Consider the following 23234-nt stretch of genomic DNA (forward strand, 5'->3'; position numbering starts at 1 on the left):
AGACTCAGGCAGGGGACCCTAATCTGTGGACTAGGGGCCGTGGCACCCACCAGGACTTGTCAGCTGAACACCTAGCTTTGGTTTCCTCTCATGCAGGGTGTCACAGAAGGCTACAATGGCACCATTTTTGCATATGGCCAGACAGGCAGTGGGAAGTCCTTCACCATGCAGGGCCTGCCGGATCCTCCCTGCCAGAGAGGCATCATTCCGAGAGCCTTCGAGCACGTGTTCGAGAGCGTCCAGGTACGGGCCTCGCATGGGAAGGGGTGAAGCTAGTGTCACAGATGGTCCCCAGGACACCAGTGACTGAGGCATGGACCTCAGTTACAGCCAGAACCTGGCCTTGACCCTGCACACGGGTCAGCGGAGGCAGGACTTCTTGGTTCTAGAAAAGATGACAGGTGAAAAACATAAAATAGAGAAGAGGCATCATGTTTTTCTCCTGCTGCCTTTGAATGTTAAAACTCATTTAACATTTCGTGAGGTTGAGATGACGCTGACCATGGTAACTACAGCCATGGCTCCCCCGTTTATTGAGCCCCGAGCGAGGAAGCCCTTTGTGTACGTGTGTCTCATGGACTCCAGACTGGTCAACTCCCAGAGGTTCCCGTCCAACGGCCAAGAGCCAGGGCTTGCTGGAACTCATCTGTGGTCTCTCCCTTGAGTAGTGGGAAGGCTTCCATCTCTCTTCCCGTGAGGTTTGCAGCTAGCACACGGGGCAGATAAGCCACAGCACAGCGTGGAGGCCGGAGGGCCCTGGAGCCGGAGAGGAAGATTTGCCAGCAGGGCAGGCAGGGCAGGGAAGGGATGGGGGCCCATGTGGCCCTGACATCCCCCCTCTCCCACGATGTCCCAGCTTATAAAGGCCTGGGCAGCAGGTGGGTTTGGCATCCGCCAGCTTTTCGTGCTCTGTCTACTCCCCGCAGTGTGCAGAAAACACCAAGTTCCTAGTCCGGGCTTCCTATCTGGAGATCTACAACGAAGATGTCCGCGATCTGTTGGGTGCTGATACCAAGCAGAAGCTAGAGGTGGGTGCAGAGCCCACGGGAAGTGGCCGGGAAGGTCACGGGGAGAAGCTAGTATCAGGCTGGGGCTCGGGATCCTGCTACCTGTCCACCTCAGCTTCCCTAGTGCTGGGGTCCTGGACAAACATCACTGTCCAGGGTGGGGCCTTTTGAGTTGAGTGTCCTCAGAGTACCTACTGCGTGGGGGCTGTTACTGTGTCTGTTGCCACCTTGGTTGAAACAAGGTGTCTATTGTAGAAAACACCTTGGCTGAGAAAAATTATGGTGATGGCTCACACCTTTAACCCCAGCATTCGGGAGGCAGAGGCGGGTGGATCTCTGTGAGCTCAAAGCCAGCCAGAGCTAAACAGAGAAACCCTGTCTCAAAACAAACAACCAAAAAACAAAACAAAACAAAACAAAAAAAACCCTGAAAGTGGGTGTTGCAGATTGGAGACAGCACAGAAGGCAGGCCCCTCAAGTGGGAGGTAGAGTCAAGGGCAGAAGAACTGTTCTTGATGGTCAAGATTGGGCTTGGCTTCATCAAGCATATTTTATAAGTTGTCCTCAGTCGTCTCAAAGACTGGGTTCAGGACAGAAGAGAGTTGCTTCCTAACAGTGGGAGCAAAGCTAGATACTTGAGGGTTCAGTCCGGGTAGGTAGAACTAGCCTGACTATTTTGGGCACGCAGAGAGATCAAGAAATCTGGGTGTAATGGCACAGCCCAAAACCCCAGCAGCAGTGGGGAGACCGAGTCAGGGAGATTGCAAGTTCCAGGCCAACCTGGACTACATAGGGAGGCTGTCAAAAAGTAAGGAAGAAAACCTAGGGAAGGCTGGAGGAAGAGAAAAGAAGGAGGGAAGCAAGGGGGGGGGAGGAAAGGTGAGGCGGGGAAGGGAGGAAGAGGGGAGGGGGAGGGGAAGGGGAGGAAAGAACGAATCTGAACAAATACTACCAGGACCGGAAGCCAGTGAGGAAGCAAGGGATCCCACCTGGGACCCTGTGGCCTTAGTCTTGGCCAGAGGTCTTGCTCCTGCCTGAGGCTCTCACAAGCCGGTGGCCTGGTCCAGGGAGGAGAGGCCGGTGTGAGGTGGGGCCCTCAGCTGTGCTAGGTGTCTCTAGATTCTCCCTCGGTGGTGCTGCTTCTGAGCTACCCAAGCCTCCCCCACCAGAGTCCACCAGGAAGCCAGTGATCCCAGGGTTAGAAAGCAAGGGGGCAGTCATCCACTGGTGGTTTTCAGCAAAGACTTACTGGGAAGAGCCGGCCTGTGCCAACGTGCCAGGCCACACACTGCACCGGACCACCCTCCTCTCTCCAGTCTCCATCCATCCATCCAAGACCTTGCCCATCCTCCTGCAGCTGGCATAGCACAAGCCTAGCAGCTCTTTGCCCTCCCTGCCAGAAACCTCTACCACCAACCTGCAGCATCCCCCTCACCAGAAGAGGGTGTTGGGAGTCATGACTCACCCTCAGCCAGAGACACAGGCAGCAGAGTTGGGTGGGGGCTGGGAGCCCCAGAAGGCTAGGCTCAGGGGCATAGGCCTACCTTCTCACAGACATTCCACTGACTTGTGTGGGTACCCTGGGGACTCTGTCCCTTTCTGGCTACTCTGGACACTGGACAGGCCTCACTTAGTGGGCTCATGGCCTCGGGGGCTGCTGGTGACAGGTACACTCAGTGATGCTCAGCCCATGGGCTCCAGACCTTTGATATGCCGCTTTGTGGGTGACGTGCAGATGGTCTTATGTAAGCGGAAGAGGAGCATTCTCATCATCTGTGATTCAGGGACCCATGTATCTCCCGGGGAGCACAGAAAGTGGATGGATAGGAACCCGAGGTGCCACAGCATAGCTTAGTCTGTGTTTACCATAGAGCTCCATACATTTTTATAGGAGTTACTCAGTCAGGGAAGGTGAACAAGAGATTTGGGGAAGCCAGTTCCCCTCCCCACCTCCCAAGCTAGTATAAATGCCACCCCAGATCTCCACCCAGTAGATCATGGTGGAGTGGGGGCCTGCCGGGGGGGCCTCCCAAAATTCCTCCCCAACCCATGCGTGAGGGAAAAGCATAGGAAGATGCCTTTCCGGCTGGACCTTGGTCATGGCCGTGTGCCTGTGCCCCTCTCCATCCTTGCTGTAGCACAGCTGGTTGCCATGGAGATCTGGCTCGGGGGCGGGTGTGTGTGTGTGTGTGTGTGTGTGTGTGTGTGTGTGTCTTGCAGCCTAGATGAACAGCTACTGAGGAGTAGGATGCTCAGCGGGCAGCCATCGTTCAGCTCCTCCCCTTGGTGGCCCTCCCCCCTGCAGCTGAAGGAGCACCCCGAGAAGGGCGTATATGTCAAGGGGCTGTCCATGCACACGGTGCACAATGTGGCCCAGTGCGAGCGTGTCATGGAGACTGGCTGGAAGAACCGTGCGGTCGGCTACACCCTGATGAACAAGGACTCCTCCCGCTCCCACTCCATCTTCACCATCAACATCGAGATCTATGCCGTGGGTATGGGGCCAGGCTTGGGCAGAGGGTGGCCCAGACATCCCGAGCTGGGGTCCCGCTCCCGCTAGGAGGCTGCCTCACCTCCCTGGAGCCTGGAGAGCCCCGTGGCAAACTGGGAAAAGATGTCCCTGACTATCTGGAGGAGGAAACAGGAAACAGACCAGGGTCCTCCCAGTGCGAGGATCTGTTTCCTGAATCAGCACCAGCAACCACAGACCCTGTAGATAACGGGAGTACTTCCTGTGCCTTGCGGCAGGCACACGTCATCTGTCCTTTGCGACCACCCCGTGAGGCAGATGTTAACAGGCCCATTTCACAGGTGGGAAGGCTGAGGTTTCAGGGCTGGGGCTGCAGCTCCTGGCCCTGGGTTCCATCCCTGGGGAATACCAAGGGCCAGGGGGTTTGTGTGCCGTTCGGTCCTCATGACTCGTCTTTCTCAGCGATGGTCTCTGCCCTTCATTCATGTGCCTCTTCCTCTTCCTTGGAGAGCTGCTGAGAAAGAGGAAAAGGCCCCTGGGGGCCAGCTGCTGTGTAAGGTCCCCCCCTACGCTTCATCTGTGTGACTCTGTCTGCCGCAGTCCTCCAGCTGGATAGTATCTGCCTTCTTTCACATGTAGGAAACTTAGGCTCTGAGAAGGGAGGAGACATGATCATGTAGGGGGAAACCCCAGTCATGAAGTAGAGGAGCCAGTATTTGAACCCAGGGCCTCCTGGTTTCTTGGCCGCTAATGCTGCAGCTGCATCGGTCTGCCGAGCATAGAGCAGGAAGCAGCCTGGCCAGACTGGGAACATAACTCTGAAGAGACCCCTGACTCAGAGCCAAGGCCAGAGCTGATGTAACCTCCCCACATACTGTCTCTTCAGCACCCTGGGCAGCCCGTTCCCAGGCCTGTGCCCCTGGTGCTCGCTTGAGTGAAGGACATCAACCTAGGTGTCCCCCGGGGGATTCCTGTCTGAAGAGGTTATGACCTCACAGTTGCAACCAGGGTAGGGATAGCTGCCTGACTCAGTGGATGAGGACATGGACGCTCATGAGTTTACGCTGTTGTGCCTTCTGCAGGAGAAGGTTTGAAAGACAGGCTGGTGCCTAAACGTAGTCACCTCTTTTCTAAGCTGGCGTCCATGAGCCACTGACATCATTTCTGGTTTCGCAATGCTGTGGACAATGATACATTGTGTACAAAGCTGGTTTTACTCTGAGACTCATTTGCTCAGGCTAGACCTGGTGTGCACTGTGAAAGCACAGAGTGCACAGAGACTCAAGGCTCATGACACATTCTGGTACATTCTACAGAGAGCCCTCCAAAAACAGTACAGGTCTCTTTCTTTCTTTTTAAAGATGTATTTATTTATTATGTATACGGTGTTCTGCCTGCCTGTACACCTGTGCACCAGAAGAGGGCACCAGATCTCATTATAGATGGTTGTGAGCCACCATGTGGTTGCTGGGAATTCAACTCAAGACCTTTGGAAGAGGAGCCAGTACTTTAACCTCTGAGCCATCTCTCCAGCCCAGTACAGGTCCCTTTTTTGCTCCATTAAAAAATAAAACAAGCCAAAAATAAAAAATAAAAAATAAAACAAAAAAGGTCTTAGGCACCCAAGTCCTTCAGACACCCATCTAATGCCAGCAAACATTTTATCTCCCTTAAGAGTGTGTAGCCAGCCAGGCGGTGGTGGCGCACGCCTTTAATCCCAGCACTTGGGAGGCAGAGGCAGGTGGATCACTGTGAGTTCGAGGCCAGCCTGGTCTACAAAGTGAGTCCAGGACAGCCAAGGCTACACAGAGAAACCTTGTCTTGGAAAAAAAAAAGAGTGTATAGTCAGTCTTTGCTACCTTCTCCACCCATTTATTATCCTCCCAGTTACATCAAACAAGGATGGGGGGTTGCGGGGCGGGGGGGGGGGGGAGAGGAATTAGGAAAATCCCTGAATCTGATTTCTTTTGTTTATTCTTTGGCCACAGGCTACTAGCAAACAGCCTTGCTAAATAATCGACAACCACTGACCCCACCTACTGGAGCGCTAGCATCTATCTACCCTCTGAAAAGCTCCCAGAGTTCCAAACATCACACAATCATAGAAACTGTCTGCCGCTGGCGAAACCACGCCTCTGCCAGAGCACGAGGCAAATCATAGTCAGCTGGGGACACTCCAAAGCAGCTCCATAGCCCACACCTGGGACTAAATCAAAAACATTAATATTTCTGGGTTTTAAAAGAAATCCAACCATAATTGTCACTACAAGATTGCCGTTCACTGGTCAGAGAATGTGTGGCCAGTTGACCCTACATATCCAGCTCTGATAGGGAGCCAGTCAATGGTTTCATCTCTGGGGGATTAGAGAGGTATGTGGCCTTGCTCATGCTACACAGTAAGGAAGGGGCAGGGCTGTACTTCAAAGCCAGTACTTTGAGCATGGACTGATACAGTTCCCCAGAGGTCTTTTCATCTCCCCTTTACCATCCTCTGCCTGTGGCCTCATAGGACATCGGTCCAAACTGTTGTAAAAGAGACTCTCCTCTCCTCAGCAGATGGACCCTTAACCCGTGGCGTCAAGCAGCCCCGAGTTCCTATCTTGCCGCCCCTCCTTGGTTTCTCTTTTCATGATTTATTTATTGTTATGAGCATTAGTGTTTTCCCTGCATATGTGTCGGTGTATGGGGGTGTTAGGTCCCCTAGGACTGGAGTTAAAGATAGTTGTGAGCTATCATGTGGGTGCTGGGAATTGATCTTGGGCCCAGTCCCTCCCCCCTTTCCTTGCCTTCTGTGTGGCCCTGGGAAAGTTCCCATGCTATCCCCAAGCCTTAGTCTCCTTACCTGTACCATGGCAGCCCCCTCCTTTACAGACTCCTGATAGGCTCAGATGTAGCCCCACTGGGTGATAGGCCTTGAGGACCTCGGTAGCCAGCCACCTTCATCTTAGAGAGATGGTGGGGGCTCACCAGCTGTTGCTCCCTGCCTGCCTCTCTGTTTGCAGATGAGCGAGGTAAGGACCACCTCCGAGCAGGCAAGCTCAACCTGGTAGACCTGGCGGGCAGTGAGCGGCAATCCAAGACCGGGGCCACAGGAGAGAGGCTGAAGGAGGCCACCAAGATCAACTTGTCACTGTCAGCACTGGGCAACGTCATCTCGGCCCTGGTAGATGGACGTTGCAAGCATATCCCTTACCGGGACTCAAAGCTGACAAGGCTGCTGCAGGACTCACTGGGAGGCAACACCAAGACTCTGATGGTGGCCTGCCTGTCTCCTGCTGACAACAATTACGACGAGACCCTCAGCACGCTGCGCTATGCCAACCGGGCCAAGAATATCAAGAACAAGCCACGCATTAATGAAGACCCCAAGGACGCCCTGCTTCGAGAGTACCAGGAAGAGATCAAGAGGCTAAAGGCCATCCTAGCCCAGCAGATGGGTCCTGGCCACCTGACAGGTGGGACAGCCTGGGGCAGCAGGCTAGGGTGGGCCAACTAGATTTCTCACCAACACGTCCCTGCTTTCTCAGACTCTCCATAGGCAGATCCTTTGGCTCCCATTCAGTTCAGGGCACCCTAGGGGTAATGGCCCCAACCTGCCTGTGGCCCCAGGAAGAGGCCTGGCTGGCTGGCCTGCCCACGCCCCATCTCAGGATGCTCCTCTGCCATCTACCAGTCCTACCCAATTGTCTCCCTAGCTCAGTGGCTGGGACATCATGTTCTTAGTTAGCGTCTGGGTGACTCACCTCCCCACGTCCCACCCCAGCTCCTGTCATTGCAGCTTCCGTTTGTAGTCTTGTCATCTGGCAGGCGTACAAACTCGGGTCTGGAACAGAGGCTCTGAGGGCTTGAAGACACACCAGAGTGTTCTGTTGCTGTCTGTTAGGGACAGTGCGCATAGAGGAGTGTAGCCTCCACTCCTTGGGCCTGCCTCCTGCCTGCCCACCTCTGTTCACGCGTTCGGCACAGAGTTGTCTGCCCATTCCTCGCCCCTAGCCAACCGTCCCTCTCTCCTGCCTTCCCACATGCTTGCCTCCTTCCACCCACTCCATAGCTCACACAACCCCTGCTCATCCGTCCTTCCGACACCCACCTCCCCTCCTTCACTTCCTCCCCTTTCTCCTGGCCATTCACCCGTTCAGATCCCATCTGCCAGTTGTTCACGTATCCACCCATTCGTTCTCCTAAATCCTCCCACCCAACCATCCAAAGTTCCGCTAGCACCTCTTTATATCTGGAGACCAGGGCTGGACCCCGGGGACACACATGACTCAGACCCTCAGAGCCCAGGCTGTGACTCTCTGGGGGAACAGACTTTAAGGGAGAAAGCTACACTGGGCAGAGAGGGTCCAAGCCTGTCTGAAAGGCTGTGATCCATCATAAAAGGCTCCATAGAGAGGGTAAAGCAGCTGGACTGAGTCCTGGGCCATGAGAATCACCCTTGCTAGGATCCGGGGGCAAAGTGTGAAGATGCCCAAACACCACTCTGCTTACTCTGCTGGCTGCCTTCGAGCAGGGGGAGGAGTGGGTGAGCAGGCAGAAGGGGGCAGGGTGTAGCAGAGTGCCCATCACCTTCCCTCTCCTCCCCTGTTCCTCCCAAAACTGGCAAAGGGATGACAGGAGTGGAAGAAGTCCCCAGAGGGTCCCCAACCCCGCAGCTAACACAGCCTCCCTCCAGGATGGGGGGGGGGGAGTGGGGAGAGGTACAGAGTGTGTGTGTGGGGGGCTTCTTGGATTAGAGCCCTGATGCTCAGCAGGCAGTGGTGGCTGGCCTTGTCCAAGTAACATGTTGAGGCCAAGTAGCAGTTAATAGCTTACCTGGTCCTTGGGCAAGTGACCTAGCCCCCAGGAGCCCCCAGGAGCTTGCGTTCTTAACCAAAATGAAGTCAGGACAGCTGCCTGACATCTGCTGGAGGGGTGGACAGTAAAGGAAACAGCTGAGGCCTTAGCACCCAGATGGCCAAGGTCGTAGAGCATGGGCTGTTCTGAGTGTGCGCGAGACTCCTAGCCTAGTGTTTAGTGACACTAACACGGGGCCTTGGCCTCCCTCTCTCCGTCTCTTACTGTGTATTTCTTCTTTCCGTCCCTTTTGGAAGATGTGGAGTGTCTGTCTGCCCCTGCTGGCTACCCCGACGGGCTCCTGTTTCTCTCCCTGACAACCTCTTCTCACCCCTACTCCAGGCAGGCTGCCCCACCCATGGAATAACCCTGTCTCTTGGCCTCTGCTGTGACCTGTGACCCTTCTCTCTAAACCCTTACTCTTGGGGCTGGAGAGGTGGCTTAGAGGCTAACAGCACCGACTGCTTTCCCGGAGGACCAGGGTTTGAGTCCCACCAACCACATGGGAGCTTACAACATGTGTGACTCCAATTCCACAGGCTCTGACACTCTCTTCTGGCTTCTGTGGGCACTAGACACGCAGGAAGTGCATACACATACATACATACATGCAGGCACCATTCACATAAAAAGTCAATTTAAATGAGCAAATAAGCCAGGCATGGTGGCACATGCCTTTAATCCCAGTACTTGGGAGGCAAAGGCAGGTGGATCTCCGAGTTGAGGCCTACTTGGTCTACAGAGCTAGTTCTAGGGCAGCCAGGGATACACAGTGAAACTTTGTCTCAAATAACAACAACAGTACAACAAAAAAACCCCAATACAGTGAATAAACACTCTGCAGTTGCCCTCTGTCCCCTTTTTCCTGTCTCCCCATACACTCCTTCCCACTCCGTGACACCAATGCTGACTGTACCTGGGCCTCTCCCCTGACTCCCCCCTGTACCCACTACTGAAGCATCCAGGACACCTGGCCTCATTCTCCACTCTGCTGTCCTCACCACCCTAGACAACCCCAGCATAGGTCTGGACCTGCCCCACAGCTTTTCCACTCACTCTGCCCCTCTGTCTGAAAGCTCTTGCCCCGTCTCTGCCTCTACCCTCATATCCCACTCCGTGTACTCTCCACAGAGTCCTGACCACAGTATCGGGGCATGTTCTTCATCCTGAGCACCCTCCCTGCCTTTCCTGTGTACTCAGTGCTCATTTGCTCGCTCACTTCCCTTTGTCTCCTCGTGCATAGTGCACGGGGTGTGAGTTCTGTCTAGGGCCACATCCCCAGTGTCCTGAACTCTTGGGTGTCTGGTTGATTGCATTTTATATAGAGATGCTCTTATGCTTGGTTCCGGGGTACTCACGCTCAGCTCATGTCTCTTTCTCTCCAGCCCTGCTGTCCACTCAGACACCCCTGGGCCCTGTCCAGCCCGAGGAGAAGCTTCCGGCCCCTGCTACTACTGTCCAGCAGGACACGGAGGCTGAGAAACAGCTGATCCGGGAGGTGAGACCCTAGCAAGCCACCAGTGTGAAGGAGAGTGTGTCCCAGGGAGAGCCAGTGCCTGTTGAGTCACCCTGCTTAACACCCATGGGGGTTGGCACCATGTTACCCCCTTTGTTTCTGAGGAAACTGGGGCTCAAAGGGATGCCATGACTTTTCCAAAGCTACACGGAAGATAGGAATATCAAAGAGTTGGATCCAGCCAGGCGGTGGCGGCACATGCCTTTACTCCCAGCACGTGGGAGGCAGAGGCAGAGGCAGGTGGATCTTTGAGTTTGAGGCCAGCCTGGTCTACAGAGTGAGTTCCAGGACAGTCAGGGTTACACAAAGAAACCCTGCCTCAAAAAACAACAAACAAGCCGAGCGTGGTGGCGTACGCCTTTAATCCCAGCACTCGGGAGGCAGAGGCAGGCGGATCGCTGTGAGTTCGCAGCCAGCCTGGTCTACAAAGTGAGTCTAGGACAGCCAAGGCTACACAGAGAAACCCTGTCTCAAAAAACAAAACAACAACAACAACAACAACAAACAAACAAACAAGAGTTGGATCCAGGATTTGAACTTGAGTTCCTGAGCAGGGACATCCCCAAGAGAAGGTCTCCTTGGTAATGCTGGGAAAGGTGGCTGGGGACTGAATGGAATAGAAAACGTGTCTCTGGAATGGGAGGGTCCTTGGCCAAGGCCAGGATATCGGAGTGGGAAGGAGCCTGTTTGCCTTTGGCACTGAGCCTGGGCCTGACAGCAGCTTGGCTTGTTTATCCTAGGGTGAGTGTAGCATCTGATTTCCCATGGCACCTAGGTCCTCACACCATGTGCCTCCAGCATCCCAGGGAAGCAGCAGGGCAGTTCTCCAGGGATACATACATACAAGACATGACAGAGGTTCCCTCTCAACTCCAGGCTCTGTGGGACTGCCTGCTTACTCTGGTTGCTCCTGAGGGGGAATCCTGACACTAGGCAGAAGCCGCTCTTGGGAGCTCTGGCCTGGCCTTGTCTCACTGGAACCCTTGCCTTTCAACTATAACCTCAATTAGGGGCCAGTCCTCAAGACTCTTGTCAGGCTGTGGGACCAGGGCCTAGCTTGCTGACTCCAGTCCTGGGAGCTCTGGCCTTTGAGGCCATCTAGGGTAGGTCTGGGTGTTGAGTCTGTCTCTAGGACCCAGGTCTTGCCCTTTGTGGAGGTAGCACTAAGAAGAGGCCCTCAGATGGGCAGTGGTGGCTCACGCCTTTAGTCTTAGCACTCCAGAGGCAGAGGCAGGCAGATCTCTGAATTTTAGGCCACCCTGGTCTACAGAGTGAGTTCTAGGACAGCCAGGGCTTCACAGAGAAACCCTGTCTCAAAAATTCAAACCAAGCAAAAACAAAGCAAACAAAAAACAAAAAGAAGTGGTCCTCTGGGAAAGTCTAAGCTTATAGGCATCCATCCCACCAGGGTGGCAGCCCTTCCTGCCTTAGGAGTGTTGGGCCTCTGCAGGTCACAGTGAGCAGGAGGCACACGGAGGGACTTGGAGTGGCTGTGGAATCCCATAATGACAAGTGAATTTAGTTCAGAGACCCTCAGGGGAGAGGAGAGCTAGACAGTACCCAGAATGGAACCTTCTGGGTAGGCTCCCTCAAGGTCTGGTAGGTTGAATGGCACCTCCCCCTAGTGGTCTCCAAGGAAACCACAGCTCACTCTGTACAGGCAGTTCCCCGTAAGGTGATGGAAGTCATGGGCGTTGCCTGCCTCCCTCGCCTATCACCTAGTGGACAGCGTAGGCCATCAGAGGAGTCCGCCAGACAAGGCTGTCCCAGGATTCCGTTTCTGACACTGGAATTTCTGCTTTGAGCTATGACGGGAAGCAGAGATGTGGACGTCTTTCCCTTCCCTTCCAACCTCCCACGTGTCTTTCTCTTCTGAGTCGTATTCTCTGAGTGACTACTGCGTACTGAGAACCAGGTTAGATTCCAGGATAGTCAGGCCTTAGGTTGAAGCTCCTGTGTGTACAAAAAAGGCTCTGGCCAGGAGGGAGGCAGCTCAGCTCCAGGCCCAAGGCATGCCTCTGGGTTCCAGCCTCCAGTCAAAATGGGGAAGTTTGGACTGGAGGATTCCCAGGGTTGTCTGGTTTATTGTTGTAAAAGTCCTGTTCTGACAGGATCCATGGCTGGTAGATGGTTTGCGCTCTCTGGGCCTCTCTTTCGTCATCTGTAGAATATCTCCTATGGCAGCCGTCCTGGTGTTTTGCACAGACCATGTAAGGGCGGAACCCCAGGCCTCTTCTCACCCATGAGCACCACGCAGAAGCAGAGCTCAGCTCTTGTATTCCAGCTCATCCTTGCTCAGCCAGCGTGACCTGAGACTTGTTAGGGACTGGGGCCATAGCTGGAGGGCACACAGCCCAGGAGGAGGTTCTTGTTTTAAACATCGAAAGGGCCAAGCATGTGGTAACTGCCAAGCAATGGCCCAGTGCAGAGGGAGACGGGGGGACTTAGTATGCAAAGGCCATGGAGGTAACTCCTGTAGCCTGCCGGACAGACAGGAAGGGTAAAGACTCAGGAAGTATTCCCAGCCACACAAAATGGGCATCCTGTGATTCAGCCCCCCCCCCATTTAATAGTGAGAGTGTAAGTGGGTACATGTGCCTGTGTGTGCCCATGCAGATGCGTGTGCATACCTGCGCACGTGTGTACATGCATGTGTTCATGGGCTCTTGCGGTTGCATGTGTTTGGCTGAGGTGCTGGTGGCTGGGCTGAGGGTCAGGGGCTGTGTGGAGAGGAAGCAATAGAAGCTGTTGAGGCTGTTGAGTGGCCAAAGACTGATCCAATGCCTGGATGGGCTCCCCAAGGAACAAGGAAGCAGGTGAGGGTGGGGATGGTGACAGAGCATACGGGGACTGAGCTGTTGCTGACAGAGAGTGACCTTAGTGGTACTGCATGTGTCGAGAAGTTCAAGTGCATCTGAAGACTAGTCCTCAGGATGGTGAGGAAGCCTGACAGTAGCTCTCTAAACAGAGACTGATGGACTCAGACAAGATGAATGGCAGAGTAGCCGCTTAGTAAGGAGGCCTCTGTAAGCCTTGGGAACGAACTTGCCAGGAATCTCCCAAGGCAGGAGAGGAGTCGGTATTTCTGGGCAAAGCAAGTTACCGGAAGCCCAAATGTGCTTAATAATAATAATGATAGGCCGAGCATGGTGGCACATGCCTTTAATCCCAGCACTCGGGAGGCAGAGGCAGGCAGATCACCGTGAATTTGAGGCCAGCCTGGTTTATAAAAGAGAGTCCAGGACAGCCAAGGCTAACACAGAGAAACTCTGTCTCAAAAAAAAAAGATGATGATAATGATATTATTATTATTATTATTATTATTATTATTATTATTATTATTATTTATTATTATTATTATTGTGGAAGTAATAGTAATAGTAGCAGTAGTACATCAAAACAACAAACAAGGGGCGCTAGAGAGATGGCTCAGAGGTTAAGAGCACCACCTGCTCTTCCAAAGGTCCTGAGTTCAATTCCCAGCAACCACATGGTGGCTCATAACCATCTGTAATGTGATATGGCGGTGATATGGCGCCCTCTTCTGGCTTGCAGGAGTACATGCAAGCAGAGCACTGTATACATAATAATAAAACAACAAACAAGCCAAAACCAGGTGCGGAAAGGCCGAGTGTACACATTCTGAGTACCACCCTAGCTTAGTCTGTTAAGAGCTTCTTTGTCACTGTGACAGAATAGCTGACGCAAACAACTTTAAAAATGAAAAATTTGAGGCTAGAGAGATGGCTCAGAGGTTAAGAGCACTGCCTGCTCTTCCAAAGATCCTGAGTTCAATTCCCAGTAACCACATGGTGGCTCACAACCATCTGTAATGAGATCTGGTGCCCTCTTCTGGCATGCAAGCATACATGCAGGTAGAACATTGTTAACATTAAAAAAAAATCTGGTCCGGCGTGGTGGGACATGCTTTTAATCCCAGCACTCAGGAGGCAGAGGCAGGTGGATCGCTGTGAGTTTGACACCAACCTGGTCTACAAAGCAAGTCCAGGGCAGCCAAGGCTACACAGAGAAACCCTGTCTCGAAAAACCAACAAAACAAAACAAAAAAACGAAAATTTTGTTTGGCTCATGGTTTCAGAGGTTTTGGTCTAGGGTCCAGTGGCTCTGTGCCTTCTGGACTGTGACCAGGGAGAAAGTCTCAGTGGAAGGGTCTGATGAGAAGAGGTGCTTGCCTTGTGGTGCCAGGAATCAAAGAGAAGGAAGAGACTATGCTAGCAGCGTCATTTCTTCCCCCTCTGCTCCCGGCCTGTAGCTGATGGGATGGTGTGGCCCATCTTCAGGCAGGGAGTCCTTCCTCAGTCCTCTCCGGGAGCATTCTCACAGAGGTGTGCCCCCTCACTAGCCTGGGTGCCTCTCAGTCTGCTCTCACAGGCACACGCAGAGGTGTGCCCCCTCACTAGCCTGGGTGCCTCTCAGTCTGCTCTCACAGGCACACGCAGAGGTGTGCCCCCTCACTAGCCTGGGTGACTCTCAGTCTGCTCTCACAGGCACACGCAGAGGTGTGCCCCCTCACTAGCCTGGTGCCTCTCAGTCTGCTCTCACAGGCACACGCAGAGGTGTGCCCCCTCACTAGCCTGGGTGCCTCTTAGTCTGCTCTCACAGGCACACGCAGAGGTTTGTCCCCCTCACTAGCCTGGGTGCCTCTCAGTCTGCTCTCACAGGCACACGCAGAGGTGTGCCCCCTCACTAGCCTGGGTGCCTCTCGGTTCATGTTGGCAGCTATTCTAATTCCATTTCTGTTGTTGTGAGGAAATGCCCTCACAGAAAGCAACTTAGGGAAGAGATGGTGAATTTCAGCTTACAGTTCCGGGTCGCTGTCCGTCGTTTTGTGTGGAAGTCAAGGCAGGAACTTCAAACAGCCAGCCATCTCATGTCCACAGTCAAGAGCAGCAAGTCATGAACTCATGCGTACTTGATTGCTTTGCCCAGCTTGATCTCTCTGGGTCTTCCTGCCTAGGGAATAGTGTCGCCCACAGTGGGTTGTCTGGGATGATCCTCAGACATGGCCACAAACCAACCCAATGTAGACAGTCCCTCACCGAGACCCTTCTTCCCAGGGGAGTCTTCCCAGGTTGTGTCAAGGTGACAAAGCTAGCCGTTAACAACAGTCAAGGTGACAAAGCTAGCCATAACAACAGTCAAGGTGACAAAGCTAGCCATAACAACAGTCAAGGTGACAAAGCTAGCTGTAACAGCAGTCAAGGTGACAAAGCTAGCTGTAACAACCGTCAAGGTGACAAAGCTAGCTGTAACAGCAGTCAAGGTGACAAAGCTAGCTATAACAACAGTCAAGGTGACAAAGCTAGCCATAACAACAGTCAAGGTGACAACCATTACACCCACCATGCATGAAGACCTGGGTTCCATAGTCAGCACAGGAAAAAAAAAAACCACCACCACCAACAACAATAACAACAACAAAACCTTGTTTTTAATTTTAAAATAAATTTGATGGCTCAGTGGCTGAAGGCATTAGTTATTGTTCCAGAGGTGCAGGGTTCAATTCCCAGCATCCCCAAAGTGGCTCACAATCTCTATAACTCCATCCCAGGGGACCTAACATTCATTCTGGCCCATGTATATAGTGCACAGATCTATCCACAGGCAAAACAAGAACAAGAAGAGAGAGAGGGTGTCCAAGGGCCAGCAGCGTTCCATCACATGGGGACTCGGGTTTAGTCAAGGAGCTTAAACTACTTGAACCTGGAAACCACGCCCCCTAAGCAGAGGATATGGTATCATAGGGCAGCAGCAATGTGGGGGAAATACCTGAGGTTAGAACAAGAAGGGGCAGGGCACACGTGGGATGCTATTGAGACAGGAGCCAGTGGTGGTGGTGGCACTCTTTTAATCCCAGCACTTGGGGCAGAGGCACATGAACCGCTGAGTTCAAGGCCAGCCTGGTCTACAGAGCTAGTTCCAGGACAGCCAGGGATACACAGAGAAACCCAGTCTCAAAAAACCAAAAGAGAAGAAGAGAGGGAAGAGGAAAGGCATTCATGACGTAGGGTAGTGTGGAAGAATCAGAGTGAAAACACTCATGGAAAGCATTAGTCCCTCAAAAGTGCATGCAGAACAGTACAGAGGGGCTGTCGCCAGGGAAATGTCAGCTCCATGTGACAAAGGGACTTCCACCTCATTCTCTCCTGTGCTCTCTGAGTATCCAGAACTCGAGGTCAGTTCTGAAGGCCGGTTCTGAGTTGGGGTAGCTAACCACCTCTGTGTCTCTCACCACCCCAGGAGTATGAGGAGCGCCTGGCCCGCCTGAAGGCAGACTACGAGGCAGAGCAAGAGTCCCGGGTCAAGCTGCAGGAGGACATCACTGCCATGCGCAACTCATATGACGTGAAGCTGTCCACGCTGGAGGAGAATCTGCGCAAGGAGAAGGAAACAGGTACGCTCTGCCCTGGGGCAGCATGGGAGTCCGCCTCCTGCTTTCCCTTCTAGCACAGGCGTGGGAAGGGCTCTCTGCCTGGTAGGCTCAGGTCTCTCTAATCCCATACAACAATTCAGCCAGGCAGGTCCCACGGTTTCCCTCCTCCTAGAGAGAGGAAAGAGGCCCAGAGAGGATGGGTAGCTTGCCTTTGGCCACACAGCCGGGGAAGCCGAGTCAGGATTGCAATCTAGGTAGCCTGGGCCCAAAGCTGATATTGTCACGCAACACTATCTCTGGTGCTCTGTCCGCAAGCTGGGCTACCTCTGGGCTTCTCAGAGGAATAAAGGACCCCATGTAAAGAGGCCAGTTCCTGTCCCAAGATTCTGCATTCGCTAGTCACTTACTGTCGAGCCTCTGTAATGACAATACTGGAATTTTTGTGGTTTTTTTTTTTTAACACAGAAAGATTATAAGACTATGCTTTCATTTTAATCCCAGGTGTGGGATATGGGGCTGGCTTTGCAGCAGCTGACTGTGATTTGCCTCATGCTCTGGTGGGGGCGTGAATTTGCCAGCTGTTGATAGTTTCTGCGATTGTGTGATGCTTAGAATTCTGGGGACTTTTCAGAGGGAATATAAATGCTAGGGCCTTGAGAGGCAGGGTGAGTTGTTGGTGGGTTGTTGGTTGGTCAAGGTTTATTAAGTAGTCATGCACAAGAAGAAAGAAGAAGGAGGAGGAGGAGGAGGAGGAGGAGGAGGAGGAGGAGGAGGAAGAAGAAGAAGAAGAAGAAGAAGAAGAAGAAGAAGAAGAAGAAGAAGAAATAATAATCAAGTGGCAGTGGCACACACCTTTAATCCCAACATTTGGGAAGCAGAGGCCTACAGAGAGTGTCCAGGACAGCCAGGCTACACAGAGAAACCATGTACTGAAAAACCAAAAAGAAGGCAAGGAAGCAAATTAAATATCCTGATGGGAAGATCAAATTTGCTCCAAGGAGCTTGATGCCCCTAATCACCAGGAAGTAGTCTAATGATAATGTCGCCCCCTTTCTGGCCCCTGACTTTATTCAGGGATCTCTTTCCTTTCCTCTCTATCTTTTTTAATTTTAAAGATTTATTTATCTATTTATTTATTCATTTATCATGTATACAGTGCTCTGCCTACATGACAGAAGAGGGCATTAGATCTCATTACAGATGGCTGTGAGCCACCATGTGGTTTCTGAGAATTGAACTCAGGACCTCTGGAAGAGCAGTCAGTGCTCTTAACCTCTGAGCCATCTCTCCGGCCCCTCTCTATCCTTTTTTCTCTCATATCTAGTGTCAGGGGGGTTGAAAGGGTGGGAGAAAAGAGATGGAGGAGGGTGGAAGAAAGAAGAGCCCACAAAGTAGTTAAGACAAGCTACGCCTGTCTGCTACCAAGGCCACCACATCCTACAAGGACATTAGCAGGAATTGTGTACTTGTGTGAAGTTTCTAGGATGTATAGTTCAACCCTCCACGCTGCTGGGAGGGAGCCAGCTTCCTGCTCTTCACCCTGGGCCTGGCAGAGCCAGGCTGCTATTGGTGACAAGCTAGGTGTGTAGTCTGATGTTGGGGGTACTGCTGTGTGCCTGGTGCTATTGTAGGGGGGGGTCTTTACTTAAAACCTTCTACCCCTTTTGGTAAGGTTAGATTCCCTGGATCATCACATAGCAGGTGAGGAAATTGAGGCCGGGAAGAGATTCTGTACGTGCTGTGCTTCAGCACAGGGAGTCTGGACCTCTTTAGGGCCGTCCAGGACATAAGTGACAGCATTTAATCCTTTAATCCCAGCATTTAGGAGGCAGAGGCAGGCAGATCTCTGAGTTCAAGGTCAACCTGGTCTACAGAGTGAGTTCCAGGACAGCCGGGGCTACACAGGAAAAACCTGTCTCAAAAAAAAAAAAAAAAAAAAAAAAAAAAAAAAAAAAGAAAGAAAGAAAGAAAGAAAGGAAAAGGAAAAGGAAATGGATGGTGGGTGGGATGTAGGGGAGAGCCTCGAGGCCTGAAGTGGGAGCAAAGCCCTGTCCAAATGGGGAGGGGAGACCCTCCTCCCAGTAGACACCCCAAAGAGGAAGGAAGCACAGCTTCTAGCATCTTCTGCTCTTCTCACAGTCCCTCCAGTTTGAACATTAGGCTTCCACAAGGTCACTATTTTATTTCTAGAACTCTATCATGCACCCAGTATTCATTTCTTCCAGGGCATCAGGCATAGTTGGTGGACTAGAGGAGAATCTAGGGGTCTTACCTGAGTGCTTAGACATGAGGGGACCTCAGCCTGGGGTGGGCAGAGAGACACATGGAAGGACCATTCCAGGCAGTGTGGTGAGAGCCCAGCCATCAGTGGGTGGGGAGCCAGAGAATGGTGAAGCCTCCATGCTGCTTAGGGATGGCTTCCTGGGAGAGGGGGTGAAGGCAAGTAGGGCAGGGACGCAGGGATGGCTGACGTGTGATCTTCAAGGTTCTGCCTCAAGTTGGTTTCTGAGACCCAGTGGGTACAGGGCCGTCTTCCCCTTGGGAGCCTGCCAGATGTTCTTGTTCGTTGCAGAGGCAGTTCTCAAGGCAGAGGTGCTCTATAGGACAGAGGTCATGTCCAGGGCAGAGTTAGCCAACGGATCCGAGTGCTCATCAGCTCTGCAGTACGAGACTGCAGTGAAGCCTACCATCCTCTCCATGCCCGACGCGCTGCCCAGCGACGAGGTCTCCAAGGGCCAAGCCCCCCTCACATTTGAGGAACTGCCCCACGTGGAGCCCTCCAGGTCAGAGATTTCTTTCGGGTCCAATGAGTCATCCACCCTCGAAGACTCCTCCACGTCGGAGGCCTTCCCCGGACCCGAGGAGCTGTCCAATGTGGAGTTCTCCATGCCTGGTGTGCTAGCTGAGAACAGGTACTTCTCAGATGGGTACCTCAGCCCCGAGGCTGCTGCATCTCCGCTGGAGGCAGAAAACTATGTGCAGGAGGACGAGCTGCCGCTGCAGATATTGACGGGCCTGCAGGACCCCTTTGCTGAAGTGGAGGCTAAGCTAGCCAGACTCTCCTCTACTGTGGCCATGACAGACTCACCCCAGACAGACGTCTTCCAGACAGCTGAGCAGGTAGCTACTGCCCTATGGAGCAGGCAGGATGGGCTGGGAGCACAGGGGTCACTGTACACGGCAGGGCTGCTGGCCTCGGCTGCTCAGCAGTGTCCACCTGTGTCCTCTCTGACTCGGTGACCTGTTTGGAGACCCTGCTGTCCTGTGGCCTGGGAAGGAGATACTGTCAGACACAAACTAGGAAAGCTGGGTTGGAGATCCCAGGTTATGTAAGGCAGGTTATGCGCCTTTGGCAGGAAGGGGGGTGACTTGTTGTAGCCATCCTGAGCTCTCAGCCTAAGAGGACTGGAGAGCCTGGGGCTGCCAGGGGCACACACCTTTAATCCCAGCACTTGGGAGGCAGAGGCAGGGGGATCACTGTGAGTTCGAGGCCAGCCTGGTCTACAAAGTGAGTCCAGCACAGCCAAGGCTACACAGAGAAACCTATCTTGAAAAAATAAAAACCAAAACCAATGAGGAAAAACCCCACAGGGCTTAGGGTTTCTCCTCTGTCCCTTCCTGACCAATCTCAGGTCCCTTCCTGTTTTTTTTTTTTTTTAAATGTTCTTCTTTTCTCCCCATTTTTCTGTTTTCCTCATGTCAGTACATGTGTACACACACACACACGTAACAACACGGGCCTTTGAAATCCCAGCCCCCACTTCCATCCCAGCTGATGGTGCGACACCAGCCACTCGCCTCTCTAGACCACAGTTTCCTCCTCCAAACAGCAGACGCGCCAGCTTGTGCTTTGCCTGAATTAACACACAGAGCACATCTCGGGACACCATAGGTGCTCACCTGTGCCCTGTCTCCCCCACTTTCCTCTTCATCCAGTGGGCCGTGGAGGCCACGGGTGGGTCCAGAGCCCCCAAGGAGGCAATGTGAAGTGGGTGTCATGGCAGTGATAAAGTAGAGGATTTCTGGCCCAAAGCATCCCTTTTATTCCCACCCATTTCTCTCCAACAGCAGCCATCCTCGGCAGACCTGCTGGAGCCCAGTGACGACACCAAGTCAGAAGCTGAGGTGGCTGACAGCCTCCTCCTCGGGACTGTGAGTACCTGCCTGGCCCTCCCTTCTTGGGACTAGGTTAGTTGCCTTGCTTCCACACCCCCAGGCAGGTGCCCCATGGCTGAACAATGTTTAAGCAGAGGACTAGCACTCAGCACAAGGGTGATGTGAATAGGAGGCCTTCTGTAGACAGAAACACTGGGGCCCTTATCCTCCTGCCCCCTTTGCTTTTCAAGACAGGGTTTCTCTGTGTAGCCTTGGCTGTCCTGGACTCCCGTAGACCAGGCTGGCCTTGAACTCACAGCGCCTGCCTGCCTCTGCTTCCTGAGTGCTGGGATTAAAGGCATGCACCACCATACCCCGCTAGGAGGCCCTTGTCTTAAAGGAGCAAAGGCAGGGTGTGCACTGAGGACTAAGGCTGCAGGAAGGCCTGGTGGTTCTAAGGCACTGACAGGGACCTCCTGTAGGCCTGTGGCATCCAATTCGGATACTCTTTATCTTCTGCTTGGGACATAGTAGCAGACCAGGGGAGGGAGAGGAGACCTCAAAACCTCCACATCCCCAGGCAGGTGCCCTATGGTTTTTTCAAGACAGGGTTTCTCTGGGTAGCCTTGGCTGTCCTGGACAGGAAAAGGATGCTATGGTCAGTTTATATTTTTGAGAAGCTTATCCTGCCTCCTTGGTGACTCAAGAGAGGAGGCTGGGAAGGCCATTTGGTGAAGATAATTGTAGTAAGAGTTAGTTTGAGTGCAAAAAAAATTTTTTATAGCTTGCTATAAGTTGTGTCCCTGTTATGTTAAACCCATAATGATCTGACATCTGAACTCCTCCCCCTACGTCCTATTCATGTGTGTGCATGTTTTACATGTATGTGGGCCCATGTCTGCAGGTGCACATGTACGCACATGCATGTGGAGGCTTGAACTTGATGTTGGAAAGCATCTTCACTTTACTGAGAATGGGGTCTCCCTACCAACCTTAGAGATCACCCACAAGGCTGGTCCCAGTCACCAGCTCACTCGGGGGGAGGGGAAGTCCCCTGTCTCGGCCTTCTGAGGCTGGGACTATAGGGAATTTACATGTGTTCTAGAAGGCTAAACTGTAGTCCTTATGCTTGTAACCACTGAGCAAACCAGCCCCTGACACAGGGAGCTTCCGGAGCACCCTGTAGCTCAGAGCTTTTCAGATTTCTTTGCACGCTGGGTTTTAGACTTTAGGGATGCTTAGCCTGCATGTCTGAGCCAGAGGGGAGCTAGGCAGTTTCATTCATGACTCCTTCTGACTTGTTTCCTCTGTGTCCAGGAGCCTGATCTAGGCCTGAAAGTGGCCGAGGAGGTGGTGTCTGAGGCAGAGCCTGGTGTGTGGATGGAGCCTGAGGCCCACGTGGCCCAGGTGGCCGAGGTGGCCCAGCCTCAGCCTTTGATGGCCATGGCCAGCGTGAGAAGGGAGAGTGGAGGCGTGGAGGCGGCTGTGTTGACCGAGGAGCTGCAGCCCGTGGATCAACAGCGGGTGCTAGCTCGGTGAGACCCAGGGGTCAGGGGTCAGGAACCTAGGGGATGATGGGAAGAACCCTGGCCAAGGCTGGAGGTTGAGGAGTTGTGGCCCAGGCTGGGGTGAGGGGAGACCCACTTCTCACCCTCTACTGAGCGCTCAGCAGGCTCCTCCCCCCTGCAGTGGGGAAGGCGAGGTGCCACAGCAGAGCAGAGCTCTCAGACCTGGAGCTGCTGTGGACACCAGTTTCTGCTAAGTCACCTGCTGGGATACAGCTGTTCCTTAAAGGAGGATTAAAAACTGTTGAGCACCACCTCTTTGCTGAGGAAGCCCTTAGGACACTTCTTAGAGTTCTGAGTGAGCAGCTTTAGCCCTTTGCACCACTCTGTAAAGGGGGTCGTGGGAGCGGGTGGCAGCAGGTGCCTGCAGACCAGTGGGCTCTGTCCCACTGGCCTTCTCCTCCTGGCCACAGCCTGCAGTTGCTGGAGCAGCAGGTGGTGGGGGGCGAGCAGGCTAAGAACAAGGACCTAAAGGAGAAGCACAGGCGGCGGAAGCGATACGCAGACGAGCGCAAAAAGCAGCTGGTGGCCGCGCTGCAGAACTCGGACGAGGACGGCGGGGACTGGGTGCTGCTCAACGTCTACGACTCTATCCAGGAGGAAGTGAGGGCCAAGAGCAAGCTGCTCGAGAAGATGCAGAAGAAGGTGAGGCCCTGCCCCCACTCACCGCCATGGCCCAGGTGGGCATCAACCTCACAAACAGCTGGCAATCCTGTGTTCTTCACGTGAGCATTTAAGTGCCTGTGTGCAAGCATTTAAGTGTGTCTCTTCTGATTCTCCAGAATAGGGCATGGTGGCTGAGGCTGGGGCGCAGTGGGCCTGTGCATACAGGAGGCACTCATTACATGCTGGAAGGGAGGGTTGTACATAGTGGGTCAAGGCTCAGAGGGCTGGACACCGTGTCGATGGGGCCATGGGAGAGGGAGAGCTGGTGAGCAGCTGTGAGTGGCTGCGGAGGCGGGGACCGTTTGGGGACAGGTGCTGAGCTGCACCCGTCACACGCATCCTCGGCTCAGCTCAGGGCAGCGGAGGTGGAGATCAAAGATCTGCAGTCGGAGTTCCAGCTGGAGAAGATCGATTACCTGGCGACCATCCGCAGGCAGGAGCGGGACTCCATGCTCTTCCAGCAGCTTCTGGAGCAGGTGCAGCCGCTCATCCGCCGGGACTGTAACTATAGCAACCTGGAGAAGATAAGGCGGGAGTCCAGCTGGGATGAGGAGAACGGCTTCTGGAAGATCCCGGATCCCATCATTCTGAAAACCAGCCTCCCAGTAGGTCAGGCGCTTGGCTGCCCCGCCCCCGCCCCCGCCCCCGCCCCCGCCCCACCGCCCCGCCCCTGCTTCTTTGACAG

General features: G+C 53.5%; 1 protein-coding gene across 11 annotated transcripts in view; it reads left to right on the top strand.

Annotated features, from left to right (window-relative positions):
- Positions 1 to 23234, top strand: part of KIF17 (kinesin family member 17) — a 36979-nt gene that overhangs the window by 7481 nt on the left and 6264 nt on the right. For 6 of the 11 annotated variants that reach the window (XM_084785626.1, XM_084785629.1, XM_084785634.1 and 3 more), the window contains exons 2-12: positions 97 to 243; positions 927 to 1028; positions 3313 to 3502; positions 6480 to 6932; positions 9699 to 9811; positions 16091 to 16244; positions 18796 to 19343; positions 20292 to 20375; positions 21636 to 21853; positions 22297 to 22528; positions 22900 to 23158. In XM_084785626.1, the coding sequence (XP_084641752.1) occupies positions 97 to 243; positions 927 to 1028; positions 3313 to 3502; positions 6480 to 6932; positions 9699 to 9811; positions 16091 to 16244; positions 18796 to 19343; positions 20292 to 20375; positions 21636 to 21853; positions 22297 to 22528; positions 22900 to 23158 (2500 nt within the window). The remainder of the gene's footprint in view (positions 1 to 96; positions 244 to 926; positions 1029 to 3312; positions 3503 to 6479; positions 6933 to 9698; positions 9812 to 16090; positions 16245 to 18795; positions 19344 to 20291; positions 20376 to 21635; positions 21854 to 22296; positions 22529 to 22899; positions 23159 to 23234) is intronic. The other 5 variants (XM_084785627.1, XM_084785636.1, XM_084785628.1 and 2 more) reach the window with 2 other exon arrangements.

The sequence above is a fragment of the Acomys minous genome, assembly GCF_964271855.1.
Source record: "Acomys minous genome assembly, chromosome: 6".
NCBI lineage: Eukaryota > Metazoa > Chordata > Mammalia > Rodentia > Muridae > Acomys > Acomys minous.